This window comes from Globicephala melas, chromosome 14, assembly GCF_963455315.2.
Source record: "Globicephala melas chromosome 14, mGloMel1.2, whole genome shotgun sequence".
NCBI classification, from domain to species: Eukaryota; Metazoa; Chordata; class Mammalia; order Artiodactyla; family Delphinidae; genus Globicephala; species Globicephala melas.
The window spans coordinates 28242384-28264147 of NC_083327.1; the positions used below are offsets into that span (position 1 = coordinate 28242384).

The 21764-nt window shown below is 37.9% G+C and overlaps 1 protein-coding gene across 2 annotated transcripts in view; it reads left to right on the forward strand.

The window, feature by feature from the left end:
• UFL1 (UFM1 specific ligase 1) overlaps positions 1-21764 on the forward strand; it is a 51682-nt gene that overhangs the window by 5512 nt on the left and 24406 nt on the right. For both annotated transcript variants that reach the window (XM_030883008.2, XM_070043442.1), the window contains 3 exons: positions 9098-9195; positions 9723-9837; positions 11923-12053. In XM_030883008.2, coding sequence (XP_030738868.1) covers positions 9098-9195; positions 9723-9837; positions 11923-12053 — 344 coding nt within the window. The remainder of the gene's footprint in view (positions 1-9097; positions 9196-9722; positions 9838-11922; positions 12054-21764) is intronic.

Below are 21764 nucleotides of genomic sequence, written 5' to 3' on the forward strand. Positions count from 1 at the left end.
TCTATGCCCAACTTTCTGACGAGTTTTTATCATAGCTGTGTGTTGAATTTTGTCAAAAGCTTTTTCTGCATCTATTGAGATTATCATACGGTTTTTATTCTTCGGTTTGATCAGTATGTGTCTTGGCTTGTTCCTCCTTGGGTTTATCCTGTAAGGGACTCTGCGCTTCCTGGTCTTGAGTGAGTGTTTCCTTTCTCGTGTTAGGGGAGTTTTCGGCTGTTACCGCTTCAAATATCTTCTCATGCCCTTTCTCTCTCTCCTCCTTCTGGGACCCCTATAATGTGAATGTTGGCACATTTAATGTTGTCCCAGAGGTGTCTTAGGTTGTCCTCATTTCTTTTCATTCTTTTTTCTTTATTCTTTTCCACAGCAGTGATTTCCACCAATCTATCTTCCAGCTCACTTATGTGTTCTTCTGCCTCATTTATTCTGCTGTTGATTGCTTCTAGTGTATTTTTCATCACAGTTATTGTATTGTTCATCTCTGTTTGTTCTTTAAATCTTCTAGCTCTCGTTTAACATTTCTTGTATCTTCCCAGTCTGTGCCTTCATTCTTTTTCCGAGATCTTGGATCATCTTTGCTATCATTATTCTGAATTCTTTTTCAGGCAGATTGCCCATTTCCACTTCACTTAGTTGTCCTTCTGGGGCTTCATCTTATTCCTTTATCTGGAACATATTTCTCTACCATGTCATTTTATTTAACTTTCTGTGTTTGAGGTTTCCATTCCACAGGCTTCAGGATTGTAGTTCTCCTTGCTTCTGGTGTTTGCCTCCTGGTGGGTGAGGTTGGTTCAGGGGCTTGTGCAGTCTTCCTGGTGGGAGGGACTGGTGCCTGCCCCCTGGTGGGTGGAGCTGGGTCCTGCCCTTCTGGTGGACAGGGCCATGTCAAGGGGTGTGTCTAGAGGTGGTTGTGGGCTCAGGACGTTAGGTAGCCTTTCTGTTGATGAATGGGGCGTGGTCCCACCCTGTTGGTTGTTTGGCCTGAGGTGTCCCAACACTGGAGCCTGCAGGCTGTTGGGTGGGGCCAGATCTTGGTGCCAAAATGGCGACCTCCAAAAGAGCTCATGCTGAGGAGTATTCCCTGGGGCCTCTGCCACCAGTGTCCTTGTCCCCACAGTGGGCCACAGCAGACCCCCACCTTCCTAGGAGACCCTCCAGGACCCTAAGGTAGGTCTGGCCCAGGCTACTGTGGAGTCACTGCTTTGCTCTGGGTCCCAGTGAATATGAAACCTTGTGTGTGCCCTCCAAGTGTGGAGTCTCTATTTCCCCTAGTCCTGTGGAGCTCCTGCACTCAAGCCCACCGGCCTTCAAAGCCAAATGCTCTGGGGGCTCTTCCTCCTGATGCCAGACCCCTAGGCTGGGGAGCCTGACGTGGGGATCAGAACTCTCACTTCTGTGGGAGAAACTCTAACAGAGGATCCAGTTTGTGGATTATTCACCTGGCGGGTACGGGGTTTGATTATATTGAGAAAGCGCCCCTCCTGGCATCTCCTTCTGGCTCCTTCTTTGTCTTTGGATGTGGAATACCCTTTTTGATAGATTCCAGTGTTTTTTGTTGATAGTTGTTCAGCAGTTAGTTGTGATTTTGGTGTTTTCTTGAGAAGAGGTGAGCTCACGTCCTTCAACTCCACCACCTTGTTTCCCTACCTTCCAAAAATGAGCAGAACTGATGTCGTTAGGTTAGAGGACCTTGGTCCTTGTCTTTTTTGGAGAGAGAATTCCACTGTAAAGCAGGCACAGAGTTTATCGGAAGCACAGTATGTGCAAAGAGAACAAAGAAGCAATTTATTTAGAGCAAAGCAGAAATACACACCCAGAGAAGAGTGTGGACGTTCTCCCTGATGAGGAGCACACCAGAGAGGTGATTTAAATCACTTATATGGAGGCAGTTTTTCCGGGCCTTTGTTTTCCTTTGGCCAGTCATCTTGCTTCGTTTCCCACCTCTGACCAGACCCAGGGCCCTTCCTGATATGCGTGTGCACCTTTTTGCCAAGGTGGATTCCAGCACAGAGGCCTATGGAAGATTGACAGCACCTTTTATGGGGCAGCGCCCCTTCCTTTTTGACCCCCAAGGAGTCTTTCTGCACATGTGCAGTCAGGGAGGTTTCCTTGACCTCAGGAGTGATAGATGCAGTCATCTTATCTAATTACTTCAGCAGAGCTCAGCTCCTGCCATTAACTTTGTCCTTGAAGTGTCTAGGGCATACAAACCTCCAATTACTCTGCCTGACAAACTCTAGCTCTTCAGCCCAGGGGCCTGTCTACCTTCTACCTCAAATCCCCCTGAGAGATGTGAACCCCAAGAAATCTTTATTGGGAGGATGAACAGCAACAGTCTTTCCTCTATAGATTCTTTAGGCTGGCAAGGGGCTCATAGACCCTACCTACTTGGGGTCATGGAGCCCTCACCAGGTTTCATTAAGGGGCCCCAGGGTGACTTCTGTTATTATTCTGGCAAGATCTGTTTCAAGGAATGGCTGGAATCTCTGGATCACCATCATCTTGTCTGGGAAACTGTTGCAGAGAACAAACTGAAGAAGTAGATTAAAAGAAGGCAAGGGCCAAAGATCAGTAAAAGAATTATTGTAACCAGAGGCCCAAGCAGGAGTAAGAACCAGGTTACATTTGGTAACAGTTTTGGTACGGGTCCAGATAGAGTCAGTACTTGGCTTATCCTGTCCAAAGAATGGAACCATTTGGCCTGGTCATATATTTTTGACGTCCTTTTCTGTTAACCCAGAGTGATTGTTGTAGGTGTTACAGTCCCAGTTAGAAGGAGTTGGAGGATTGACAACCTGAACATTAATAGACTAAACAGATCTAATTTTTTTTTCCGGGAGAATAAACCTGAGACCCAAAATGGACCTGGTGCTTCGGGGAGACCTGTAGCCACGTAGCCAGTTGTCTAGTTTTATCTAAGTAGGTTTTAACCTTTGATGTGTTATTAAAACATAAATAACAGGAGCTGTTGGTCACTACACATGTCCCTTCTTTCTGTTAATGTATGATCTAAAGCAATTTTATTATTTAAAAATGTAGTAGTTACAAAAGGAGACCTTGAAAACGTAAGGTTGTAGCTACCAACTGTCAGCTGGTATTGTCCTGAGAACGGCCGGTGGCGTCAAGTTTGACACAGCTCGTAAAACTTAAGTTCTCAGCAATACAAAGTCTTTTCTGAAATCACGCCCATAGTGTCACCTAGTATTACCTTGGATGGCTGACTTTTTGACTTTTAATTGTAATTTTTCCCTTAATAGCCAAAGCAGATGTCACCGTTAATGATTTTAATGTTTTTCTAGGTATGAGAAGAGGCAAGAATTAGGGATCAAAAATATCCTTACCTGAAAATATCTAACTATCTGAAGGCCTGTTCTGTCACTTTTTCCCAGAGCACAGAGTGCCTCATTTCTGATTTCCATTCCGAACTCTTTTCATGGGATGTTGAAGGTCAGCAGCTGAAGCAGCTCATGATTTAATCCTTGTAGAGGTAGATGGCGAGTGCCAGTTTCCAGTTGGCAGGGCCCTTTATAATCATAAATTTGAACATGGTTTGGGCGGCATTTTATGACCATTTTGTACCATGGTGCTAGGAATGTTCATTCCCAGGTCTGGTGAAGATTTTGCTGACAGGCCACTCACTGTGCTATTTATTACTGGACGAGGCCTTGTTATCAGTAGCCAAAAGTCTTTGGACCACCTGTCTTACTAGTCTCTTATGATCCAGGAAAATATTCCCTTTTGTTGCTTCCTCCCATATCTAGAGTTACACTAACAGTCATTGATTTCGTATGAGACTATATATATCATCATTTTATCAGAGATCAGTCATACATTTGGTAATGTAAGAAACAACAATTTTGTAAAACAGGCAATAAAAAATAATATAGCTAGCAGTATTAGTAAGGTCAGAAGTAAGGGTTTAAGTCAAGAACTTACATTAGGTGCAGCCTAGTACATCCCCAAGTTGTCTGTCTTAGTCTGTTTTGTACCACTTCGTATCTTTAAGGGAAATTATATACATTGGCATTGTCCATAAGACGTTCAGCCTAATTTCCTAATGTTACTAGGCTGGTTATCCTTAGTATAGTCTAATTGTTCCTTTAAACTTAAATGATCATAGCCTGGTGTTAATCTCCAGGTTGTAGATCATGGAGTATGTGACCTTTATCCAAAGGTTGATTATGAAGTTAGGCTTCAGAAAGAAACTTAGAATGTCCCTTTAATAATTTAATTAAATTTTGTAACAATATAATGTTAACAGCAAGGAACTATCTGGGAAGTGAGTCTTAGTAGACACAGGCCTTAATTAACAAAACTAGAATTTAATATTTAGTGAAACATAATCCTTTTTCTAAAATGCCCTCATTTCCACCAAACACAGCCAAGATCAATTTGTTTTCAAAATAAGTTTGGTCCATTGACAGCATAGGCTCCTCCATACTGACTCTGGTGTAACTCCTCAGGAGTCTCAGACTAAATTCCCAAAAGGCCTCTCAAGGCCAAGAAAGCCATGCCAAAGGCCTGCCATCAGATTTTGCTTAGGTGGATTTCTGTCTTCTAGAGGTCCCTAAAGTATTTTGAGATTCCTTTACATGTCAGGAGGCAGTCTTTTTTATTTACCTGATAAGGCTGTTCATAACCCAAGGATCTCCAATTTCTGGAGGGACCAGGCAAAGAGAAAAATGTTTTAATTTTATCCTCAGGTGTAAATTACCAAATTGTTGTAAGCCATAAGTAGCTTGAGGAGAAGGGCTTTTCTGTATCTGAAAAACAAAGATTAGAAGTTGGTAATATGTCAGAGTCATAAAAATTAATCATATTTACCAGTTCCTTTAATCCCATGTAATTAATTTTTGTTCTGTTTGAGTCCACTTTTTCCATTAGTTTTGTTGACCTTGCCTGATGATTGAGGATGATAGTTACAGTGATAATTTCAAGAAGTTTGTGTTAAGGCTTATATGATTTGTCTAGTGAAGTGGGTGTCTCGATCACTGGAGGTTGAAGAAAGTATACCCCAAGTGGAAAACACATTTTTTAACCATTTCCTTTTCATTGTGAGGGCATCAGCCCTGTAGCCAGGGAAGGCTTTAACCCATCAAGTAAAAATGGAGTTTGCCAGGGAGCTGGGAAAAGCCAGGTGGCCATCTTGGATTTCCCATAACCCTGTTTAATTTACAGCTATTGTTTACCCATTTTAAGTTCCCTGATTTAGGAGTAGACCATTGCCATGTTACAAGGACATCAGGATGGCAGAGTCTGACAGTCAGGGGTTAATCTTTGTAGAAGCAGAGTGAACTTTATCTACATGTGTCATGATCTTTACAGATTCTGTCATTGTTACCTTTTATTTGACAATGTTCCTCCTGTAATTTAATCTGTCAGATAATCCCAGTTAGTGTAATATTTTTCTGAGATGCCTCAGAGGCCCTGTGAAGTGCCTTGAAGTTAGCTGGAGGTCAGAAGAACTTTAATTAGAATTTGACACTTGGGAAGTTTGTTAAAAAATATCAAAAAAATATCAAAAAGTTTTAAAACAGTCAAATAGAATCATAGATCATTGTGAAATAATACTTATTTACTCAACCAAAGTAACAAAAGATTTCAAAAGCAAATACAAATCACCTAAAGACAAAGAAATTAACACAGTCTCTTATCAAAAGCAGCATTCCAAGAAAACTTTGTTCTCTTAACAGAGAGAAAACTAAATTCCAGTCTTCATATCTTCTATCACCGACAACATATATTCTGCTTGCTTCACACAGTGAAATGCTTCCCTTATCATTTTAGTAGCTTTAATTACGTATTATACTTGTTAACCCTTAAAAACCTTAACCTCTAGTGAAAACCAAGAAGAAAGCAATTGTGAACTGTTTGTCGTATTGGTATTTCCTGATTAGCAAACTTAATATATTCCATAACCTCTAAAAACATGCATTTTCCCAAAGCACAGTTTCTTTTCTCAATGTAGTACAAGGCATGTGTCTGATAAACCCAAACATCTTTAGTTTCCCTCTTGCGAGAAGACAAAAGTAGGTGAATTTAGATTTGTTCCACAATCAATATTTCAGTATTTTATCTTAAAAATGATTTAGACGTTTAATGATTTTTTATCATTTGACTTGATTTAGCAAAACTAAAGTTTCAAGGTACCAAAAATCTGGAAAAACTAAAACAATTATTCCCACACTGTTTACTCAAAAGCTTTTATCCCATACCAAGTTAATTCTCTTGTTGACAAATGTAACAGATACAGTGTGAACTTAATGACTGTCAGTAAACCTAGGTAAAACAAAGGTATTATACTTAATATTGATGACTCTAAAGACATGTCAGATATCAATTCAATACTGAATATTTCCCAGATCATGTGAACCTGAAATTTGTTTAGCTTAGTTTCTCTTATATATAGAATTGTTTGATTTATAAGCACTTACTTTTCTTTCAGCCAATTAAATAGAGTTCATTTACGAATTAGCCTCAGCAATATTATCCACAGACAGAGACATATACTGAGATATACATAAATCCAGACAGACAGAGATCTCACAGTTTCTGCTTGAGGTTTAAAATGCCTCTTTGCTTTTTTTTCCCCTTGGCTTGAAGTTCTACTAATTAACCCAAGGCTGAAGTCTCAGGCAAAGTGGGCTGTGTTTGTCTCTCAAGGACATGATAAGAGTTAACTTCAGGCTTTCTCCTAGGCGTATTTTTGTTCTCTCAGGATCAGAATTCTGAAAAAAAGTATTTTAACAAGCTAGCTTTCTCTAATTGCATATGCAGAAAGAACCAGTTTTGCAATTTCAAAAGGGTTTTATCTTAACCAGTTTTTTCTGGGGTCTAAAGAGTATTGTGGCCACACAGTGTCAAAAAAAAATCATCTTTTTCTGTATTCATAGTTTCATAGCTAGAATTTAGACCAAAGAGTGCTCAAATTGGCCCTAATGACAGAGGCAGACTGGCTGATACATTGTTGTCCCAGGGATACCTTTCATGGTGTTTATGACTAAAAGTGGACAGAAAGAACAAAAAGAACTTAGTGCCCTGGGAGCGTTTCTGAGGGGTGTTTTTTTTTTGGTTTAGAAGGAGATCCTCCCATGTTGAATAACCTGCAACTGAGAACAGTGCTCCTAGAAATGAAGTCCAGCATCCTGGAAACATTACTAGGAGGCACCTGGAGGAGATTCAGAGTGTCCTCTGAATGTCTTTCGATCTTAATGCTGATGGGCTTTGGAGCATCCTGTACTCCCCCACTGATTTCTAACCAGACATCTCTGGTCAGCTTTGGTTTCTTGCACAGGGTGCCCTCCCTTCTTACCTGGGGTGGACATTTGAACCAGTGCAGAGTGGTTGCCGGTTTTCCCTTAAGCTTTGTAGACATCAGATCTCCCCTATGTCCTATAACAAGATTTCCTACTGGGATGTACTCCTCGGGGTTGAGCATTTGTAAAATTTATGACATTATCTGCTGGGAATTGGCCAGCCCAATAGGCTGTCCGTAGCAGTGTAAGGGCTGCCAAAGCTTGAGGGGTTGGGGGGTCCGAGAGGTAAAAGGAGGAACTCTTGGAAGAATTGGAGTTGGGAAACATAATTATTTCCAAAGTCATGCCCTGGTGTTTTTTGTAACAAAGATAAGACCTCAGGGAGCCTGTGCACTCAGCCTGACAAAGACAGCATTGGCAGTTTAGAAATAAAAAGCAAAAGATCTTCTCCCAGGAGGGTGTGAAAATATGTAGTGAAAAACAGACCCTTATGTGCAAGAAAAGTAGGAAAGAAAGGTGCAGGCCAAAAGAGAAGCTAAGGAAGATAGTGCAAGCAGAGGTCTCTAGCCATAGTTGAGCAAGACGTGCAAGTTACCTTGGAAGCAATCCAAGTCACGGCACCAGACGACGTCGGCAGGTGAGAGGACCTTGGTCCTTGTCTTCTTGAGAGAAAAAATTCACAAAAAGACATTGTAAAGCAGGCACAAGATTTATTGGAAGCACAGTATGTGCAAAGAGAACAAAGAACCAGTTTATTTAGAGCAAAGCAAAAATATGCACCCAGAGAAGAGTGCAGGCATCCTCCCTAATGAGGAGCACACCAGAGAGGTGATTTAAATCACTTATATGGAGGGAGTTTTTCCAGGTGTTTGTTTTTCTCTGGCCAGTCATCTTGCTTCGTTTCCAACCTCTGACCTGACCCAGGGTGCTTCTCCATATGCAGGTGCATCTTTTTGCCAAGATGGATTCCAGCGCAGCAGCCTATGGGACATTGACAGCACCTATTATGGGGTAGCGCGCCTCCCTTTTTGACCCCCAAGGAGTCTTTCTGCACATGTGCAGTCAGGGAGGTCTCCTTGACCTCAGGAGTGATAGATGTGGTCATCTTATCTCTATTCTGGCAGAGCTCAGCTCCTGCCATTAGCTTTGTCCTTGAAGTGTCTAGGGAACACAAAGCTCCAATTTACTCTGCCTGACAAACTTTAACTGTTCAGCCCAGGGGCCCATCTACACCTACCTCCCAGCTCAGAACCACCAGCCAGGATCTGCCGAGAAGCCTTGTTCACGAAGCCAACAGCAGGTTTGGCTGACGTCTTAGCAAGCCTGAGAACCACAGCAGGAGCTGAGATGCATGGGCCAACTTGATCCCCTGAATTCTGGCCTGCAGAGCCTCTCCTGAGCGAGAGAGCCAGGGCTGGGTTGATCCTTGGGCCAAGTGGCTGCCTGTGGGGCGGCAGTCTGGCGACTGCTCCGAGGCAACGGGTGGTTTGGGTCGCAGACTCACCAACTCACTGTGTGATCTCTGGCAGGTTGGGACTTGCCTGTTGCGCCCCACCAGACTCCCCAGGCTCCAGGAGGGACTCTGGAGGAGAAAAGACCCCTGAAATGGTGTAACTTCTTAATACGAACTTTCTTAGCAAGTGAAAATGTACTTGTTCAGAAATCAAAGTAAATAAGCAACAAGCCTCTAATTTTTTATTTGAGACTTGTTATAATATTTCATATCAATTTGAAATTCACCTAAGGATAAGTAAGTTTTTTTTTAAAGTTCTAAATATGTAATTTCAAACTTAAACAGTATGAACTTATCACTAATAGAATTTGTACTTATTTTCCAGGCGATTAATGTGGATCTGACTCATATTGAAAATAGAATTGGTGACATTGTTAAATCAGAAAGACATGTTCAGCTAGTGTTGGGACAACTGATAGATGAGTATGTACGATATTTAAGGACACTTTTTTGTTTTCTTTTTTTGTAAGTAAATTTATACTTAAATTTAGAACAGTTGTGGCCACTTCAGCATTTTGTTTAGAACTCTTAGTGCTGATTTTCATTGTAAGGATCATTGTACTTAAAAAGTAAGTGCTTACTTGTGTGGAGTACTTGGAAATAATATAACTTTTATTTTTTTCTGTTGTTTTAAAGCGACACAAAACATAATTTTTTATCATCTTTCCTGTATGAGTTTAACTCTGAAAGCAGAATTTTTCCAAAAATATTAATGAAAATGATTGCAGAATTTTAATTGTTGAAAACAATTTCAGCATTTATTATTTGATTAACCTTACATTTAGTTAAATTGATAAGAAAATTTTCAGAATATGAGTAATGAATGGTGTTTACCTAAACATATTCATTACTTTTGAGGCATACCTTATTGCAACAGGAATTAGACATAATAGATAGAGGAAAATTATTATTCCTAATTGGGTTTTTCCTTTTTTTTTTTAAACTATTAGGAACTATTTGGATCGGTTAGCAGAAGAGGTAAATGATAAATTACAGGAAAGTGGTCAGGTAACCATATCCGAACTGTGTAAAACCTATGATCTTCCCGGAAACTTTCTGACACAGGTATTTTTTTCTTAATACAATAATATGTCTTTTCAGATAAATAAAAGAATTTTAATGGGAGGGAAGAAACTATACCTTCTTACCATTAATTGATTTTTTGCAAGTGTTTGACTACTGATGTTCTAACAATATATTTGGGGAATACTTAAACATGAATGACTCTGATGAGATTGTTTAGACGTGATTGTAATCTTCCTGAACCCAGAGACACCCTAAACTAAAGTAGACTTAAGTTCTAGGCCTGCTTTGATGCAGTAGGAGGTATACCATAAGCATATAGGTTTATTTAATGTTCTGATAACAACTGTACAGAAACTTTAACCAGGGTATCATCAGTTCTGATTGCCTAGTTATATTTTAAGAAATATTTTAAGAAATAACTGATGAAGACTATAATTTAGAAGGGGTGCTACTGGCATCTTGTGTGGTAAAGGTCAAGGCTGATGCTAAACATCCTGCAGTGCACAGAACATCCCTTCCCAACAAAGAATTTTCTTGCCCAAAATGTAAGTAGTACCAACATATTTTGATGTCACCTTTTTTCCTCTAAACTGTCAGTGTGACAGGAAGAAGAACCAAGGAATCACTTATATTCTCTTCATTTTTGGTACTTGTGTCAATACTCAAATCAGATATCTTGATTTATAGTGTAATAACAATGCTACCTGAAAATAGAGGCTAGTTCCCTGTTTCTTTTTTCTTAAAATGGTTTGACATTTTAGAATTATAGAAGTCCATTTGGTACAGTGGAAAGTGCATGGGCTTTGGAGTTAAACAGACCTTGATTTGAATTCTGGCTATGCCACTGCTTAGTTATTCAGTGTCAGGAAAATTATTTCACGTCTTTTGTGCTTCCAGTTACATATCTGAAAATGGGAATAATTGTCTCTTTCATAGATCTCAGTGAGGCTATATTCATGATATATCTACTGAAATGGCTGGCACAGTGGAAGTACTCAATAAATGATGGTTTTGTTTTGTATTTACTGCAACAAATAAGGGAAAAGCCAAATCTCTTTTTAGGTATACTTTAACTTAACAAACCATAATTGCATGAGATTAATTTATAATACAACAGATTTACTCATTTTAGCTGAGTGATTTCTTCTAATTGCATCTAAAATACCATTTAGGGCATAGATCTGTTTCACAAAGCATTTTAGGAGCCTAAGCTCCTGAGCAAATGTATGTAAATCACAGAAGATAAAATCGGCAAATATATGTAAATCACAGAAGGTAAAAAAAAATTTTAGACCCTTAAATAAAAGTATCAGAACAGATTCAAATGATTTCTTATAAAATTGTGCTACTGATACATTTTAGAAATATATATAGTTTCTTAATAGTTTCCAGTTTTAATTTTTCTCAGAATCACAGGCAGTATTCTAAAAGCTCATTAAGAAGTTGTTTGGAAAGCATTTTTCTGTACCATAAAAGTGTCAGCCAGCTGACTTGAGTAGATTTAACTTGTCCTGGGAAGGCAAATATGTCCAGGCTTATTTTATATGTACCTGATCCCAGTCATAGTGTAGCTGTGGAAAAATACTCTCTTGAGATTACCAAGAAATCAGGTTGTCTGTCAGTATAGATTTCTGGACACAGTTTGTTAATATTTGCATCACAGAAGATAACTTTTCAGGTCTTATGTTTCCCTAGGTCGCAGAATCTTGGAATAACATTTATTTCTCTCTGTTAGTGTTAGAAGCTCCATATAGGATCCTCTCCAAGACCCATGTGTATGTCTTGGCTGTCTATGTGTCAGACTGCCTGTATCTAGAAAATTGGTTAATCAATCTGTTTTATTTTACCATAGAAATAGGCCTTATTTTAGCATGTAGCTGAGCCTTTTAACATTCAACTATTTGATTTATTCGATTCTTGTCTCTGCCATAAGATTATGAAGTTTCCTAGATCCTAAGTCTTCATTTTACCTTATATATCTTGTTAATTCATGCTTGCTGAAATTATTCAGTCATATGATTAATACAGCATCAGCATGCAACATGATGCTAGTAAGACTGTACAAATGTAAATGTGTAATTTTCTTTCAAATTAATAAGAATTTTCATCCATCTTTACCCTCAGGCGCTAACTCAGCGACTAGGTAGAATTATTAACGGACACATTGATCTTGATAACAGAGGAGTAATATTTACTGAAGCTTTTGTAGCTAGACATAAAGCACGCATCCGTGGGTTGTTCAGTGCTATTACCCGGTAAGCATATTTTAAATTATGTATATTTTTACATTTGTTTGATTATTGTTTGCTTTTTTTTTTTAAAGTAGAATCTCATTCAGGCCCCTAGTTTATTAAATAGACAGAGGGCAGCTTCTGTGAAATAGGAATGGGGATTCCAGAGCCCTAGAATGTGGCCACACTCTCTCCAACGCACATCTCCTTTACTTGCCTACCTTCACCATCCTTATGACCCCAGATATACTTCTGCAGAACACCCAGATCATATATAAAGTCACACTGGGATCATGGAAAGAGTATGCAGTCAGAAGTCCTTGGGTCATATCCCTATCACATAGTAACCTTGTGACCTTGAGTAGATAAGTCAGTCAGTCACCTAACTTCTTTGGGCCGCAGACGGGGCTGGATGACTTTAGAACTATTTTTTTTTACTAAATAACATTCTAGAATTCTAATGAATAACAATTTTACTTTCAAAATCACTTGAACTTAATGTTTGGGCCCTGTGTAACAAACTCCAGTGTGGAATTAAGAAAAACTACATTCTCAATTCTCTCTTTTCTCCTGTGTCATTTAGTTTATCTCAGTGGTTTTTGGGTCCCACCAGCATTTAAATGTCCAGATTTCTCCATTTTAAAACAATCAAACCTCTCTCAACCCCATCCACTCCCTTTACCATCTTGTTTATTCCTTTCCTTAAGGTGAACCTTCTCGAATTGATGTCTACAGTTACTATCTCAGTTTTCTTACCTTTATTCACTTCTCAACTCACCCACCTGGCTTATTTTACTTTATAGCACCATTTAACCCCAATTACGGCTTCCTTCTTGAAATGTTCTCATCTCTCTTTTTTTTTTTTTTCTTAACACTATACTTTCCTGGTTTCTTTTTACCTCTTTTGACTGTACCTTATTAGGCTGTACCTTTTCTGGCTCTTCCTCCTTTCACGAGCCTTGAAAGTTTTGTTTCAGGCCATCTTTTCTTCTCAGTCCTGTACTGTCTGCCTAGGTGCTTTTACCTTTCTTCTAAGTTTCAGACTCATACTATCTGTACAGCATCTCTGTTGAAGTGTTTTATTATAAGTGCCTCAAATTCAGCATATTTAAAATAACTCACTACTGTCCCACTTTCCACCTCTTCTGAATTTATTCTTCCACTGGTGTTTCCATTACCAGTAAATATCATCATCAGGTTGGTTTTGCCAGAAAACTGGGAGTCCTTCTTTATGCCATCCTTTCTCTTACCTCCCTTTCCATAACACAACATCTTTTGAATTTATATTTTAAATATTTATGTAATCTTTACTTCTCTGACATCACCATTCTTACCACTTCAGTCCATTTTTTACCTAGACTGTTTCAGGAGCTTTCTAACAAGTCCCCCTTCTTCTACTCTTATTACTTTTCAGGACATTTTTTCGTGGCAGCCACAGTGATTTCTTTTTGTCATTCAACAAATCAAAAGCACTCATTGAACACCTAATACATTCAGGGCCCTGGTGGAACAAAAGACTAAAAGGATAGAAGAGAGAGCTTGCAATCTATTGCAACAGTTTTCTTTCTCTCTTTTTTCCTTTTTTTATCTCACACTTACTAGAGAAAAAAAAGTTGCTAGAGAACCTTTTTGTTTTTTAATTCTGTCACATTTGAGAGAAAGTGGCTGACATGATGTCCCATAATCACACTTTAGTCTGTATTTCCTACAAACAAGGGCAACATCCTATAGAACTACAATACAAACATCAAAATCAGAAAATTGACCGTGATCCATTACTACCATCCAGTCCTTGGATCCCATTCATGTTTTACCAGTTGTTCCAATAATATTCTTTATACAAAAAGGATCCAGTTCAGAATCACATAGTGCATTTAATTGTCATGTCATGTCTCCTTAGTCACTGGAACACTTACCTTACTTTCATGACCTTGACACTTGAAGATCACAGGCCAGTTATTTCATAGAATATTAAATCTTTTCTTTCTGCTACTTTGTCATATTTATATTCAGGTTATGCATCTTTGGCAGGAATATCACAAAAGTGATTATATGTTCTTGTCATTGAACCCTATCAGGTGGCATACAATTTAGATTTTTCCAGTTACTGATGAGGTGCACTGTGACTTCTTAATAAGGAGATATCTGCTAGGCTTCTCATAAAGATTCTTGTTTCCCTTTATAATTAAGTATTTATGGGGAGGGCAGTTTGAGATCATGTGAGTTACCCTGTTTTTCATCAAATTTTCAGTTTATTCATTTATTAAATCACTGTGGACTTATGGTTTTCTATATTATTCATTGGATTATAATCTATTGTTACCATTATTTAGATTTTCAAATTGGCTCTGATTTAGCTAGTGGAAGGCCTTTCAAGCTGGCTTCTGTGTCCTTTTGACGTGTCCCCATCATTCTTCCAACACTTCTTTCTGGCGCAACAAGAAGTTCCAGGCTCAGTTCATACTTTACCTGTTCCAACCTTGGAATCAGCCATTTCTCCAACGAGCCCTGGTTCCTTTTAGTAGAGTATAGTATTTAGAAACCAAGATCTGGACACTAGATTGTTTATTGCTGTTTGGTTGTTCCTACTCCCAAGCCCTCTCAGCAGACAAGCTAAGGTATACACGTTACACAATTGTATACACCCCCCTATATATCTATATTTTTGTATTTTTGTGTATCAGGAACCATGAGTTCACACTGATACCTCCAACACTCTAAGTCTTGTTCTAGTTTTCTCCTTTTCCATAATTGTAACTCCCTTCTCTGTCCATGAGAAACCTAGCTCCCATTATCCTTAATGTATTTACTTATTTGATTAATTCCCCTTTATGTGACTGATCTCCCATTTGCTGCTACAGCTCTCTTCCCTATGTGGATGTCTGCTTTACATAGGCTCTGACAGATTCCACCAGATCACCCTTCTAACACAAGAACAGTAGTTTTTTCCAGGAGAGGAACTGAGTAGCTGAGTGATAGGAATGGAGGGGGACTCCGTTTTGTAACTTTTTTGTACCCTGAACGTTTATCACTTAGTCAAAAAAACAAAAAAAAAACCTAAAAGTGTATTTTTCCTATTAACAAATATTTATCCTTTTTCTTTGACTAGTTTTTGTGGTGAGTGTAGTTATCATCTGGTTCAGCAAATAATATTTTCCTGACTCATAGTAGCCCTGAGTTTCTCTGTATGGAGGTATTATCAAACCATGAGAGCAAAAACAAATTTTGAGCCACAAAAGATGTTGCTAGGCTGTGTGGCTTCTAGATGGTTCCATTTAAGGTAATGTATCTTCATATTTGCCTCTTAAATACAAGGAACCAACTCAGTTTTCTGGTCTAACTTCAGAGAGAAGACCTGCATCTCTTATTGAAAAGGGTTTATGTTTATTGTTACTATAGGTAGCCAGAAAGAAGAGCAGGAAGTAGTTAGTGAGAAGAATACTAAGCTACATTGTATTCCAGATTGAAATAATTCAGCAGCTAAGTTTCATTGTACAAAAAAAGCTAGAAATTTTGTGCAATCCAATTAAACTTTTATTGAACACCCACAGTAAGTTATGCACCCAGCAGTTTTAAGATAAAGTTCTTCAAGATGCCCTCTGCATTTTTGTAGGAATGTGTTCAGGTAGAAAGGAACAGAAAACAAAAAACATGAGAAGGTTGTAATAAGATAAACAGGAGAGCAAACTTCACGTAATTGGACCTAATTGGTCCGGGGTGGGGGGGCGGTTCTAGATAATTCAACTGAAAATTTTAGGTAAAATAATTTAATACAAACCAAATTGATCTATATAGGAATTCGGTAAAAATAATAGTTTAGTCAAAAATCCCCAAACACAGCGGTTTTAAGTATTAATTCATATTTAGGCAACTGTTTCTGCTCCCCCAGGTTTGTCATAGGGAAAATTTATAACATTTCAAATAATCAACAAGAGAGAATCAAGTAGTTAGAATAACTTAAAAGTCTTTTAGTTATATGTGTAAGAATAAAAACACAGACTAAACCTAAACCAGAGAACTGGTATAATTGGCTTAAAATGAATAGGGATGAAAAAATTGGAGTCAGAAAAAAGTCTAGACCTTTTTCTTCAATAGTTTCCTTTACTTAAAATAAATTGTAATTATTATAAAAGAAAAGCATTCACAGGGATCTATCCAAAAGAAATGAAAACATATCTCTGCACAAAGGCATGAACCAAATCTTCATAGCAGCATTATTCATAATAGCCCCAAACTGGAAATAATCCAGGTGTCCATCAACTGACAAATGGATACAAACAACAAAATATGGTATATCCATACACCAGTATGCTATTCAGCAACAAAAAGGAGTGAATACTGATCTGTGCTTTATTATGCATGAACCTCAAAGACATGCTAAGTAAAAGAAGCTGGACACAAGAGACCACATACTGATTCCATTTATAAGAAATCTCTAGAAAAGCACATTTGTAGAGGCAGAAAGCAGATCAGTGGTTCCCTAGGTCTACGGGTGGCAACAGGAATTAACTGCAAATATCTGGGAAGGAACTTTTTGGGTGATGGAAAGCTTCTAAAACTGGATTGTGGTGTTGGTTGCTCAGTTCTATTAATTTATTGAGATTGTTGAATTGTATACTTAGAATTGGTTAGATTTATATGTAAATTTTGTATATCTCATTAAAGCTGTTCAAAAAAAAAAGAAATGGGGCTTCCCTGGTGGCACAGTGGTTGAGAGTCCACCTGCCAATGCAGGGGACATGGGTTCGTGCCCTGGTCCAGGAAGATCCCACATGCCGTGGAGCGGCTGGGCCCACGAGCCATGGCCACTGAGCCTGCGTGTCCAGAGCCTGTGCTCCGCAACAGGAGAGGCCACAACAGTGAGAGGCCTGCGTACCGCAAAAACAAAACAAACAAACAAAGAAATGTATAATCATTATAGAAAAGACTGATAAGCAAAAGAGAAATTAAAGTGGATTTCTCCCAGTCATACACCCTAACTGGAATACAGCATTCAGTTTCCTTTCAGTATGTTCGTGATCTCATTTTTCTTCAGAATCATATAACATTCACTGACTTCCCAGGTGAGGGGAGCCTCACAGACAGAAAAAATAGAATGAACAAGAAATTAACATACAATAAAGGGCAAGACAGATAGTCAGGAGTCACCAAATTTGAGGTGAAATTTTGGTGGGAAAGCAAATTGATCACAGAATGGGAAGACAGATCAATTACCTGGTATTTCAATAGCATAATTCTGCTTAAGGATGTAAAATTTGGTGCAGTTTTTTTTTTTTTTTAGTTGATTTACAGTGTTGTGTTGATTTCTGGTGTTCAGCAAGCAATTCAGTTATACATATATATGTGTATATATATTTTTCTTCATGTTCTTTTCCATTATACTTTATTACAGGATACTGAATATAGTTCCCTGTACTATACAGTAGGACCTTCTTGTTTATCTATTTTATATATAGTAGTTTGTATCTGCTAATCCCAAACTTCTGATTTATCCCTCCCCCACCCCTTTTCCCCTTTGATAACCATAAGTTTTCTATGTCTGAGTCTTTCTGTTTTGTAAATAAGATCATTTGTATCATAGTTTAGATTCCATATGTAAGTGATGTCGTATGGCATTTGTCTTTCTCTGACTTCACTTTGTATGATAATCTCTAGGTCCATCCATGTTGCTGCAAATGGCAACATTTGACTCTTTTTTATGGCTGAGTAATATTCTATTGTGTGTGTGTGTATATATATATATATATATATCACATCTTTATCCATTCATCTGTTGATGGACACTTAGATTGCTTTCACATCTTGGCTATTATTAATAGTGCTGCTATGAACATTGGGGTGTGTGTATCTTTTAAAATTAGAGTTTTTGTCTTTTCTGGATATATGCCCAGGAGTGAGATTGCTGGATCAAAAGGTAGCTCTATTTTTAGTTTTTTAAGGAACCTCCATACTGTTTTCCACAGTGGCTGCACCAGTTTACATTCCCACCAACAGTGTAGGAGGGTTCCCTTTTCTCCACACCCTTTCCAGCATTTATTATTTGTAGACTTTTTGATGATGGCTATTCTGACCCATGTGAGGTGATACCTCATTGTAGTTTTGATTTGCATTTCTCTAATAATTAGTGATGTTGACCATCTTTTCGTGTGCCTATTGGCCATCTTTATGTCGTCTTTGGAGAAATGTCTGTTTAGGTCTTCTGTCCATTTTTGATTGGGTTGTTTGGTGTTTTTTGTTTTTTTTTTAAATTGAGCTATATAAACTGTATATTTTGGAAATAACTCCTTGTTGGTCACATTGCTTGCAGACATTTTCTCCCAGTACGTAGGTTGTCTTTTCATTTTGTTTATGGTTTCCTTTGCTGTGCCAAAGCTTATCAGTTTGATTTGGTCCCATTTGGTTATTTTTGCTTTTATTTCTGTTACCTTGGGAGGCTGATCTAAGAAAACATTGCTACAATTTATGTCAGATAATGTTTTGCCAATGTTCTCTTCTAGGTGTTTTATGGTGTCATGTCTTATATTTAAGTCTTTAAGCCATTTTTGAGTTTATTTTTGTGTATGGTATGAGGGAGTGTTCTACCTTCATTGATTTACATGTGGCTGCCCAGCTTTCCCAGCCCACTTGCTGAAGAGACTGTCTTTTCCCCATTGTATATTCTTGCCTCCTTTGTCGAAGATTAATTGACCATAGGGGTGTGTGGGTTTATTTCTGGGCTCTGTTTGTCTTCTGTTATTGTTGTTTTTGGCCGTGTGGCTTGCGGGATCTTAGTTCCCTGACCGAGGATTGAACCTGTGCCCTTGTCAGTGAAAGCACAGAGTCCTAACCACTGGACCACCAGGGAATTTCCTGGGCTGTCTTTTCTGTTGCATTGATCCATGTGTCTGTTTTTATGCCAATACCATGCTGTTTTGATTACTGTAGCTTTGTAGTATTGTCTGAAGTCAAGGAGGGTTATGCCTCCTGCTTTGTTCTTTTTCCTCAGGATCGCTTTGGCAATTCTGGGTCTTTTATAGTTCCATATAAATTTTAGGATTATTTGTTCTAGTTCTGTGGAAAATGTCATGGGTAATTTGATAGGGATTCCATTAAATCTGTAGATTGCTTTGGGTAGTATTAGTATTTTAACAATATTAATTCTTCCAATCCAAAAGCATGAGATATCTTTCCATTTCTTTGAATCATCTTCAGTTTCCTTTGTTAATGTTTTGTAGTTCTTAGCATATAAGTCTCTCACCTCCTTGATGAGGTTTATTCCTAAGTATATCTTTTTTTGATGCAGTTTTTAAAGGGAATTTTTTTTTACTTTGCCTTTCTGATATTTCATTGTTAGTATAAAGAAATGCAACAGATTTCTGTATGATAATCTTGTATCCTGCTACCTTGCTGAATTCATTTATCAGTTCTAGTTTTTGTGTGGCGTCCTTAGGATTTTCTGTATATGGTATTATGTCATCTGCTTATAATGATAATTTTACCTCTTCCCTTCCAATTTGTGTACCTTTTATTGCTTTTTATTGTCTGATTGCTGTGGCTAGGACTTCTGATACTGTGTTGAACAGAAGTGGTGACAGTGGGCATCCTTGTAGTAAATTTCAGCGGGAATGCGTTCAGCTTTTCACCGTTGAGTATTATGTTGGCTGTGGGTTTGTCATAAATAGCTTTTATTACGTTGAGATATGTTCCCTCTGTACCCACTTTGGTAAGAGTTGTTATCATGAGTGGATGTTGAATTTTGTCAAATGCTTTTTCTGCAGCTATCGAGATGATCATGTGGTTTTTGTCTGTTCTTTTGTTTATGTGGTGTATCCCATTGATTTGCTATGTTGAACTATCCTTGTGAACTTGGGATGAATCCCAATTGGTCGTGGTGTATGATCTTTTTTATGTGTTATCGGATTCGGTTTGCTAATGTTTTGTTGAGATTTTCTGCATCTACATTTGTCAGAGATACTGGTAATTTTCTTTTTTGGTGGTATTTTTGTTTGGTTTTGGTATCAGGATGATGGTGACTTCATAGAATGTCTTTGGGAGTGTTCCCTTCTCTTCAGTCTTTTGGAAGAGTTTGAAAAGGATTGGTATAAGTTCTTTGTATGGTTGGTAGAATTAATTCCCCAGTGTAGCCATCCCGTCCTGGACTTCTGTTTGCAGGGAGTTTTTTTTATTACAGATTCTGTTTCACTTCTAGTGATCATTCTGTTCAAATTAATTTGTTTCTTAATTCCGTTTTGGAGGACTGTATGTTTCTAGAAACTTGTCCATTTCTTCTGGGTTGTCCAATTTGATGGCATATAATTGTTCATAGTATTCTCTTATGGTTTTTGTATTTCTGTGGTATCAGTTGTTATTTCTCCTCTTTCATTTCTTATTTTATTTAGTTCTCTCTTTTCTTCTTGGTGAGCCTGGCCAGAGGTCTGTAGGTTTTGTTTACCCTTTGAAAGAACCAGCTCTTGATTTTATTGATTTCTTTTTTTTTTTAATTGCAGTATAGATTTACAGTGGTGTGTTTCAGGTGTACAGCAAAGTGATTCAGTTACATGTATGTATAGTATATGTGTGTGTATATATATTCTTTTTCAGATTCTTTTCCCTTATAGATTATATTACAAAATATTGAGTATAGTTTCCTCTGGTATACAGTACGTCCTTGTTGTTTATCTATTGATATTTTATGTATAGTAGTATGTATATGTTAATTCCAAGTTCCTCATTTATCCCTCCCTCCTACCTTTCCCCTTTGGTGACTATAAGTTTGTTTTCTATGCCTGTGGGTCTATTTCTGTTTTGTAAATAAGTTTATTTGTATCATTTTTTTTTTTTTTAGATTCAACATATAAGCAATATCGTATGATATTTGTCTTTTTTGGCTTATTTCACTTAGTATGATAATCTCTAGTTCCATCCATGTTGCTGCAAATGGCATTATTTCATTTTTCTTATGGCTGAGTAATATCCCATTGCGTGTGTGTGGGTGTGTATGTATATCTGTCACATCTTCTTTATCCATTCATCTATCAATGGACATTTAGGTGGCTTCCATGTCTTGTGTATTGTAAATAGTGCTGCAATGAACATTGGGATGCATGTATCTTTTTGAATTATAGTTTTGTCCAGTTATATGCCCAGGAGTGGGATTACAGGATCATATGGTAGCTCTAGTTTTAGTTTTTTTAAGGAACCTCCATATTGTTCTCCATAGTGCCTGTACAGATTTACATTCTCACCAACAGTGTAAGGGTTCCTTTTTCTCCATACCCTCTTCAGCATTGTTGGTAGACGTTTTTGATGATGGTCATTCTGACTGGTGTCAGGTGATACCTCATGGTAATTTTGATTTGCATTTTTCTAATAATTGGCATTGTTGAGCGTTTTTTTATCTGTATTGGCCATCTGTATGTCTTTGGAGAAGTATCTGTTTAGATCTTCTACCTGCTTTTTGATTGGGTTGTTAGTTTCTATTTTTTTAAATCTCTTTTATTTATTCCCTCTCTGATCTTCATTATTTCCTTTCTTTTTCTGACTTTAGGTTTTGTTTTTTTCTTTTAATTCTTTTAAGTGGTAGGTTAGGTTGTTTATTTGAGATTTTTCTTATTTTTTGAGGAAGGCCTGTATTGCTGTGAACTTCCCTCTAAGGACTGCTTTGCTGCATGCCATAGATTTTGTATGGTTGTGTTTTCATTTTCAGTTGTCTCAAGGTATTTTTAAATTTCCTCTTTGATTTCATCTTGACCCATT